The sequence below is a fragment of the Hemitrygon akajei genome, chromosome 26 (genome assembly GCF_048418815.1).
Source record: "Hemitrygon akajei chromosome 26, sHemAka1.3, whole genome shotgun sequence".
Lineage (NCBI taxonomy): Eukaryota > Metazoa > Chordata > Chondrichthyes > Myliobatiformes > Dasyatidae > Hemitrygon > Hemitrygon akajei.
Window position 1 is genome coordinate 23,182,994 of NC_133149.1, and position 9,888 is coordinate 23,192,881.

At 41.8% G+C, this 9,888-nt stretch overlaps 1 protein-coding gene across 3 annotated transcripts in view; it reads left to right on the forward strand.

Annotated features, from left to right (window-relative positions):
• Nucleotides 1-6,035, forward strand: part of robo4 (roundabout, axon guidance receptor, homolog 4 (Drosophila)) — a 140,847-nt gene extending 134,812 nt beyond the window's left edge. For all 3 annotated transcript variants that reach the window (XM_073029726.1, XM_073029728.1, XM_073029727.1), the window contains 2 exons: nucleotides 2,862-3,128; nucleotides 5,029-6,035. In XM_073029726.1, the coding sequence (XP_072885827.1) occupies nucleotides 2,862-3,128; nucleotides 5,029-5,207 (446 nt within the window). In that variant the 3' untranslated portion in view covers nucleotides 5,208-6,035. The remainder of the gene's footprint in view (nucleotides 1-2,861; nucleotides 3,129-5,028) is intronic.
• Nucleotides 6,036-9,888: the final 3,853 nt, after the last annotated feature.

Consider the following 9,888-nt stretch of genomic DNA (forward strand, 5'->3'; position numbering starts at 1 on the left):
TCTGTATTTTATGCCTATGCCGTCCACCTGCCCGACCCATGTTCCTGTTCCCTGTGTTCCACGAAGTTTCTCAACTATCCTGCATTCCTTCCTCTGAGTTTCTTCTCTTTTCACCATTGTTGCCCATGTTCTGTCCCCCATTTTTATCTCCATGTTCCTCTCCATGCCCTGAGTTCATCACCCTCCATTTCTTCCTCACTATGTCCCTGCTTCCAGCTTTGTTCCTACTTCCAACATTACTGCCCCCATGTTCCTTCTTAACTTCCTTTGCACTGTGTTCCTCCCCATATTCCTGTCACCCAATCTTATTCTCTTCCCACCAATGTATTCTTTCTTGATATTCCTTTCCCCGTATTTCCTCTCCCCGTTTTGTTCCTTCACCCACCTGGTTCTTTTCCATATAATTCTTTTCCAGCATTTTCATCCCTCCAATTTATTTCCCTTCTCAATTTATTCCTCCTTCATATTTGTTCTAGAATCCCATGTTCATCCGCCCCACTATTGTGAGTAAAATTCAAAGTGAAGTACGTATGTTTCACCTGTAGGCCTCCGTTAGGATCGATAGACCATGGATTTGCACCTTGGAAAGTTTCCAGGGCGCAAGCCTGGGGAAAGTTTTTTTTTATGGAAGACCGGCAGTTGCCCAAGCTGCAAGTCTCCCCTCTCCATGCCACCAATGTTGTCCAAGGGAAGGGCATTAGGACCCATACAGCTTGGCACCGGTGTCATCGCAGAGCAATGTGTGGTTAAGTGTTCAAGGACACACACACAAACCTCAGCCAAGGCTCGAACTAGTGACCTTCAGATAACTAGACGAACACATTAACCACTTGGCCACGCACCACGTGTCACCATATACTACCCAGAAATTCATTTACTTGCAAGTTTTCATAGTAGAACAAAGAAATGCAATAGAATCAATTAAAAACACACAAAGATTGACAAAAAACCAATGTGCAAAAGAAGACAAACAGTGCAAATAAATATATAAATAATGCCGATAACATGAGTTGCAGAGTCCTTAAAACTGAGGCCATAGATTGTGGAATCAGTTCAGAATTGAGGTGAGTGAAGTTATACGTTGCTTCAGGAGCCTGATGATTGAAGGGTAATAACAGTTTCTGAACCTGGTGGTGTAGAACCTAAGGGTCCAGTACCTCCTGTCCGATGGTAGTAGTGAGAAAAGAGCGTGGCCTTGATGGTGGGGGTCCTTGATGGATGCTGCTTTCTTGTGGAATCTCCTTGTAGATGTGTTCAATGATGGGGAGGGCTTTTCCTGTGATGGTCGACTGGACCACTTTTTGGCAGCTTTTCCATTCTTGGGAACTGGTGTTTCCATATCAGGCTGTGATGCAACCAGTTGGGATACTTTCCACTATGCATCTATAGAAGTTTGTCAGAATTATAGATGACGTGCCCAGACAGTTGCTCTGATATGATAATGGAAAGGAATTTAAAGTTACGGCCCCCTCCAACTCAAATCCCCTGATGAGGACTGTCTCGTGGACCTCTGGCTTCTTTCTCCTGTAGTCAGTCATCAGCTCTTTGGTCTAGCTGACATTGAGTGAGATGCTGTTGTGGCAACATTCAACCAGAATAAGGACACATGCTTAGCCCACTGACCTGCTGTCTCTACGCTCATGACTGCGCGGCTAGGCACAGCTCAAACACCATCTAAACATTCACCGATGCCACAACTGCTGTTGCTAGAATCTCAGATGGTAAAGAGGTGGTGTGCGGGAGAGAGATAGATCTGCTCGTTGAGTGGTGTCAAAACAACCTTGCACTAAGTGTCAGTAAGACTTAGAAATTGATTGTGGACTTCGGAAGTGGAAGTCGAGGGAACATGCATCAGTCCTCATTAAAGGATCGGCACTGGAAAGGGTGAGCAATTTCAAGTTCCTTGGCGTCAAAATCTCAGAGAATCTATCCTGGGCCCAACATATTGATGCAATCATGGAACATTCGTTAGGAGTTTGAGGAGATTGGGTATGTCACCAAAGGCCAGTAGATTTCTACAGATTTAATGTGGAGAACATTCTGACTGGTTGTCTCACCATTTGCTATTGAGAGGCTATTGCACAGAATCAGAAAAAGTTGCACTGGATTGGAACCTCAGCCCGCACCATCATGGGTGCTAGCCTCCGCAGCATCGAGGACGTCTTCAAAAGCTGATGTCTCAAGAAGGCAGTATTAAGGAACCTCACCATTCAATACACGCCATCTTCTCATTAGGGAGGAGGTACAGGAGACTGAGGACCCAGAGCAGCTTTTTTTTCCTCTCTGCTATCGGATTTCTGAACAGTCCATGGAACATGAACATTGTCTCACTATTTTGGTCTCTCTTCGCACTATTTATTTTTATATGTTATTATAACACAGTATTTTAACCACAAAACAACTAATTTCATGACATGTCAGTATAATAAACCTGCTTCTGATTCCTACCATTCCTCACCTACCATCTCCCGTTTCTCTCTGTCTGCCTCAGCTTTTTGCCCATCTCTCACTCTGTCTCTCCCTCTTTCTCCTTATTTCCATCCTCACGGTCTGTAAGTTGTTTAAATGAACCTACACACAAGTTCTGGGAGCATGTGTTTCATAGGTTCCAGAGAGCAGCCAGAATCCTTGATAAATTCTTGTCCCCTGGGTAACATCTCTAATGTCATTTATACGGTCAGTCTTTGGCCTTTGTGCTTTCATCCTCACCTAGCTCTTGAATTTTAATATGTTCCTGTTATTTGAATTCTTTGATCTGCCTCTTGGTCTGTATTAGTTTAGTTCATTGCATCTTATGTTTTAGTTTCCTCAGTATAAGATGATTCTGTTTCATTTGAATCCATTTGTTTCTTTAATTCTAGCACTCTCTTCATCCTCCTTCCTGCCGACTACTTTCCCTGATGCTGTCTCCCACAATCCAACAGAAGGATCAGAGGTCATGAGTGTGTGCCCGGAATCTGACCCTGCTCACGTTTGGGACTGGAATCTGTCTTGGGCAGATGAACTAGAAGGCAAAATCTCACAGAAGGGTGAAATTAAAAGGAGGAACCAGATGGCTCTCGGAAAAGACCTCAACAAACCCTTCAGGAATCTCTCAGACGAACAGCAGCAGGACAAGTACATCACTGGTACAAAGACAGAGCTACATTAAGTCCTGATTTATTCACTGAGTGCAGCCATTGACTGAGCCCAACTTGTAGAGCTCTCATCTGGGGGTGGGTCAGGGCCTACATAGCTTATAGAAACAGCCACAAGTCTGAAAGAGGAACAGAGGGAGCAATTTAGGAGAATTACAATCCCTAAGGGTGGTGGTACTGAGCAAGTTCTGGGTGTAAAATTCTGTGTGTTTTGATTGGACCATCCGAGGGTCTTAAAATAAGTGTCTAATGAGATGTGTTCGTTTTGAATTTTACAATCTCACCTGGCTTTGGGGTAGGTCCCATTATATTGAAAATGTCACAAGTGTACATTCTTTATTCAAAAAGAGAGGAAGTCAAAAAATGGGGAAACAACAGGTCTCTTGGCTGAATATATGTGATATAAAATATAAATCATTATTGAGGATGCAATAGTGGGGCACTTTGGGGGAAACAAATCTAAGTAATTAGGCAGTCAAAATGGCTTTGTGAAAGGGAAATCAAGTTTAACTATTTCATTGATGTTCTTTTGATGAAGTGATATGTGCTGTGGATAAAGAGGATCCGGCTCATGTACTTAGACTTCCAGAAGGCACTTGATAAGGTGCCACATCAAAGCTTATTGTAGAAAATTAATGTTCATGGTTTAGGAGGTTACATTTGTTGGGTCTGTTTTAGGAATACTTAAAATCCAGATAATCTCTGAAGATAGAGAAAGTTTCAACCCATTCAAGGGAAAATCAGTTACTTGGTTGTCAGCCCATGAATATGGTCTCCTTGACATAGAACTACTAATAAACTCAGCATAGGATCAGTGTTGGAGAAGCCTTTTCTTCATTGCACCATACTCCATCAAAAGTCACTTTCTGTCAGCAGGGAGGCAAGTTGAGACCAAAGACAGACCCACCCCCTCGTTATTAGCAACTAGTGTTATGGTTATGTCAGGTGTTATAGGGGTTGTTAATGTGGTGCAGTAGAAACCTTCCACCTTCATTTCAGTCTTTATCCTCACTTTACCCTGCTATTAATACACTACCCAGCTGTTGTAAGTTTGATGCATCTTGGAAAAGATCTGATATGACAAGTTAGACATTGTTACACATTTAAGCTAGCTGAACTGGCTGTTGAGGCAGATAACTGCGTAGAATGCTTACTCAATTTCTACAATGGTATAATGTTTTTTTTTAAACGAGCCAAAATCACAAGTTGATGAAATCATAATATAGACAGGCTACTGTGCTTGGAACTTTGTTTCACCCCAGTTATGAAGGGTTCATTACCCCTTGCCGTTTTTGTAGCAGAGCTTGATTCAGGTAACTCATCCTAAGTAGTGTTTATTGATTTCTGATTTGAAAAGAGGACATTTCACGAGCTCTAAATGGGCTATGAGGAGAGTAAAAGATTATAGCAAATGTGATATTGATTTTTGCTTTAGAGATCCAGTATATGCACCTGGAGTGAGTTATACGGGCCTTTATTAGGAGTGTAATAATCAACGAGCAAGAAATAAATTGCATTTAAATCGCAACTTTCATGACTACAAGATATTCCAAAATCCATCACAACCAGCATAATACTTTTGAGTGCAGTCAACTGAATCATCTAACTTGAGGCTATGCTATAATGTCTCATTTAGAAGACAATGTAAAGAACACTTAGCTTGTTTGCACACAATTTTGAGAATTACACTGGGATAAGGTAATGGGGAAATTATGACAATCTATGAGCTTCAAATCCAACAAAAGTTAGAACTTTCAGACAAAGAAGGGAGAAATGGAAGTGCATAAGGGTCTTCCAGTGCTGTGACTTTCTCTTGGAGAATCCATTTTAGTTGTGGTTGAAAGAGTTATTCACCATTGAAATTAACGTCAGCTTAATTTTTGATTTGTAGATGTGTACAGCTCTGGATTGGAGATGCAGGTGAACCCTACCCTCAGTGCGGTACACGTATCCTTTGCAACGGTTGGAGCCCCGGTACACAAGAGTTTTGCAGTTAGGAGGAAGGTGGACAAAGTTGGACTGATGAACATTCCAGTGGATGCCAATGGTATCAGCATGGTGAAAGCCTAAGGAGATGCACAACTGAATATCCTATGGATGTGGCCCATCCCTGTACATACAGAAATCTAAGGAGCCAGATCCATGAGGAAGTGAAGGATGTTTATGGGGTGCAGACACTACACTGGTGATTGGTGTCCTGCATGCTCTACCAAGTCATCTGCATTCAGTTTGGTCAAAGCTACACATGTCCAATGTGTAGTGCATGTAGCTTTGATAGGAAGCTCATTAGTTTGGATTCATGAAGTGTTGGGAAGGTTTGTCTAAGTTTCCCATTTCCTTGACATCTAGAGCAGAAAAACAAACCAGACAACATGCTTACAGCCTGATGTTAGCAATCAGTGACTGAAAAATGGGTGGATATTGGCTTGTAGATTGTATAGATAAGCACCTGGGGCTGAATGGGGGAAAATGGGGTTTAACTCTAAAGCCAGGCTGTTGGTCCTGGGGCATTGGAGTATGTGTACATTGAAACCCACAAGTATACACCAGCTTTTAATTTATCTCTTTACTAATTAATCTAACAGATGTATTTAAATAAAATTGATTCTGAAAGCTGATATCGAGTGGCGATCAAAACAACGTACATCATGGAGGCCTGAAACATTGGTGACCAAGTTAAGACAACTCGCCCATGTCTGTTGCCCATTACTGGAGCGACATAGAAAGAGATCAAAACATATGTATTGATTGTCCTGAGAATTTTCACTTGGTTTATTTAAAGGGCCATTCTCTCGAAAATCCTAGTATTGACAATATGTTACTTCATTCTGATATAACTCTAACTGTACTTATCACTTTCAATATGAACAAAACAGCATTAAAAGAAGTAAAAAGAAACTGTGTGTGGAAAATTGCATACTATGTAGGATGCTTATTGCATCAATGGTTGATTTCAATTTGAATTTACAGGGACTGCAAGTAAACTAGACAAACACAAGAATGTAAAGAATAACTCAGCACAAACATTATATCTTTCACTTTTTTGTTACAGCTCACAGTAGTAACATTAAAGATCTATTAAAATGAGATATGGTGTAAAGGTGAGGCAATCTTCGCTGCTTGTATTGGGGCTGTGGCATTTACACAGTTTGCCTATCCGATACAGTTGATGGCAAAAAACGTCAAATCATTGTGTAAAACTTTGGCTCTGATACTTATTAAGAGGGAGAGAGAGAGAGAGAGAGAGAGAGAAGTATATAGTATAATTTTTTTCAAAGCACTATTCAATCTAATTTTGATCTCAGATTAAATTGAGCTGGCAATCATTTCTTTATGCTGCAATACCAATTGCAAAATTGTACTAGGTACTTGGCCTGATAATTTTCTAGCATCTGATGGGCACTTCACTTGTTGTGTAAGTTTCAACCTTTACCAATACTGTATAGACTCCACACAATAACATCATGGAATTTAGCTAGGTAGAACAAGGAGCACAGCCTGCCATTTTCTTATTTCACTTATTATTAAAAGGATTATTTTGCTGACACCAGAAGCCCAGAGTGGTTTGTGTCACTTCTGCTTGCAAGTACCTTCCAAGTCCTAGTGCTCAGTCTAGGAGTGCTTGTGATGGCATCCAGCTGCATGGTCACTTCACATTCATCATTTTGCTGGAGAAATTTGAAGGAGCTATTGCAGGCCACAGGGAGGGTCAGGGACTTTAAGGCAAAGCCATGGTCTTCAAGAATCAAATTTATTTGCCATATACATTTACATGTATTAGGAATTTGCTGTGGTGTGTTGGGCAGTGTGTGATATACCAGAAAAACCCAGCAACATTCAACAATCATATAAAAATAGAGCTTAAAGTACATATATGGAATAGACAAAGAAGAAAGCCCTTAACTCCGAGTGGAGTTATCGGGACGCCGTTGTTGTGACGTTTTTTTAGTAGGCCAAGTTACTAGCTCGACGCTCAACCCAGCACGGATGGAAAGCATGCAAGGGAGCTGGCTGGATTCGAACTCAAGAGCCTTCGCTCCGAAGTCCAGCGCTGATGCCACTATGCCACCAGCCGCCTATATATATGGAATAAAATGTACATAAATACCAGCATATATTTACAAGAGCTGTGAGGAGCCCCAGGTGCAGAATGTCTTCAAAGATGCCACGTTGTACCTGGACTGATTCAATGCAAATACCATTGTTTGGTTAGGTATTCAAAGCCTGTAATCACCGAGACGTGTAACATTCTTCCACCGTGCTCTTTTACTGTGGAGGCTAGAGTCACAATGACTCTCAGCTTCTGGTTCACTGAGTCATTCCAGGTGACTGAAACATCTTATCTCTCAATCTACAGACATAGAGTTCATCAGGCCTTTGATCACGAAGGAATGGTTATTATTTTGATTTCTTTAAAGAGAAAAGTCCCACCTCAGGCACAGAGATTTCCAGTGTGTTGGCTTCCCACAACTGCAGGCAGCAGTTGACTGCCCTCATGCCCCCATTAGAGCTCCCATTTTATCATCTTCAAGGGTTTGCACACCCCAAATGCTTGCCTGGCTGTGGATCATGAGAAAACTTATCTGATGGTGAATGCCACACTATCACACTATCTGGTAACCTTCGTTATTGCTCATCTGCCTAGCTGGCAATCGTCAGGCATCGCAAATTCCCAAATTCAGCTTCAGGATCTGTGCTGGAATTTAAAAGTCTCCGCCTTCAGAGGGGCATGGACACGTACAAGTTGTATGCTTTTAATGTGCTAATCTGCCGTCTGGAACAGTGTAGGAGAAATTGGATGTGCTTCATTTTCCTGGGTTCCCTCCCTGCCCATACACGTTCTTGCATTCAGTTTAACAAATTTGCAGAAGCGATATTGATTAATCCTCTTAATGGACCTGAAAGTGCAGTCATAGCATCGGCAGCACTGAAGCAAGTGGTGTTTATTTAGCAGCTTAGCTCATCATTGGAATGCATCAGAATACTTCATTACCCGTGATAAGTTTGTTAATGTTCTGTAATGACAACCCCACCAATAGCAATTGGGACCATTTGTTAGTCTGCTCTTAGTAGCTGCTGCTGACTGAGGGAAGGACACTGAACACCACTGATGCATGGTGAGAGCAGTGTGTACCATCTACAGGATGCCCTGCACCAACTCACCAAGACTCCAGACAGCACCTTCCAAACCCATGCCTTCAACCAGCTCGAAGGACAAGGGCAGTAAAAACCATTACCCATAAGTTATCCTCTGAGCCACACAGCATCCTGACTTGGAAATATGTCACTGGCACTGGGTCAAGGTCTGGACCTCCCTCCCCAACAATATCGTTGTTATACGCACACCTCAAGGACTGCAGAAAGCAGCTCACTACCATCTTCTCAAGGACAATTGGGAATGGGCAATCAAGTCTTGGCTCAGCCTGTGAAATCCACACCCCTTGAATAAACTAATAATCGTTGTAGGAGAACAGCAGATTCTCCATCAGCTGAAGAGCCTTGGTGTAATTTCTTTTGTAGGGCTTCACACCGATATTGCGGCACCAGTTATATTGCCATCTCTGTCAGGTTATTCCTGAAGACCATAAGACATAGAAACAGAATCTGGCTATTTGGCCCATTGAGACTGCCCCACCATTTGATTATGACTCATTTATTTTTCCTCCCAAACTCATTCTCCTGCCTTCTTCCTATAACTTTTGATGTCCTTATTAATCAAGAACCTATCAACCTCCACTTTAAATATACCCATTAACTTGGCCTCCACAGCCATCTATGGCAATGAACTCCACAGATTCTCCACTCTCTGGATAAAGAAATCCCTGGGATATTTCATTCCTTGGATCGTTCTTATAAACCTGCTCTGGACCCTCTCCAATATCAGCATTTCCTTTTATTTATGAAGCCGATAAATATTCACAATACTCCAAATGTTGTCTGAGCAATGCCTTATAAAGTCTCAGTGTTACATCCTTAAGCTTAAAATATAATCTGCATTTCTTCAATCATGTATCAGAAGGCAACAAGCTTATAGTTTTTTAAATGTATTTCAATGTACTGCTGCAGCAAAACAACAAATTTCATGACATATACCATAAGAGCAAAATTAGGCCACTTGGCCCATCGAGTCTGCTCCATCATTCCATCATGGCTGAATTATTATCCCTCTCAACCCCATTCTCCTACTGGTTTTACTCTTTATATCCGAAAAACATTTTGGTATCCTCTTTGATATTATTGGCTAGCTTACCTTCATGTTTCATCTTTGCTCCCCTTAAGGTTTTTTTTAGTTGCTGTCTGTTGGTTTTTAAAGGCTCCCACTAATATCTAATATCCCACTAATTTTTGTTATACTATTTGCCCTCTTTTTTGCTTTTATGCAGGCTTGGTCTTGGCAGTGTTCAGGGCTTCCTTCATCGTGCCAGTAGCTTCCCCTCAGTTTTCCCTACTGTTAGCAATGCAAGTCCTGGATGAAGATTCTCAAATACTGTCGAACACAGATGTAGAAAAGACTCTTCAGTGTTGTTTCCGTAACTGTTCTGTTTGACCAGTCAGGGATGTTAGCCCTGAGCTGAACCCCTGAACCTGAAGGATCAATAGACCACTATTAGTCTGGTAACTACCCTTTGACCTGTTTGGCATAGGTGACCCTACCAATAGCCAAAGCATAAGGCCCTGACTCAAGCCAGCATAGATCTCCAGGTTATTGAAGCACGCAAGTTTCCAAACCATGACAAGGTTGTGGTCCTCT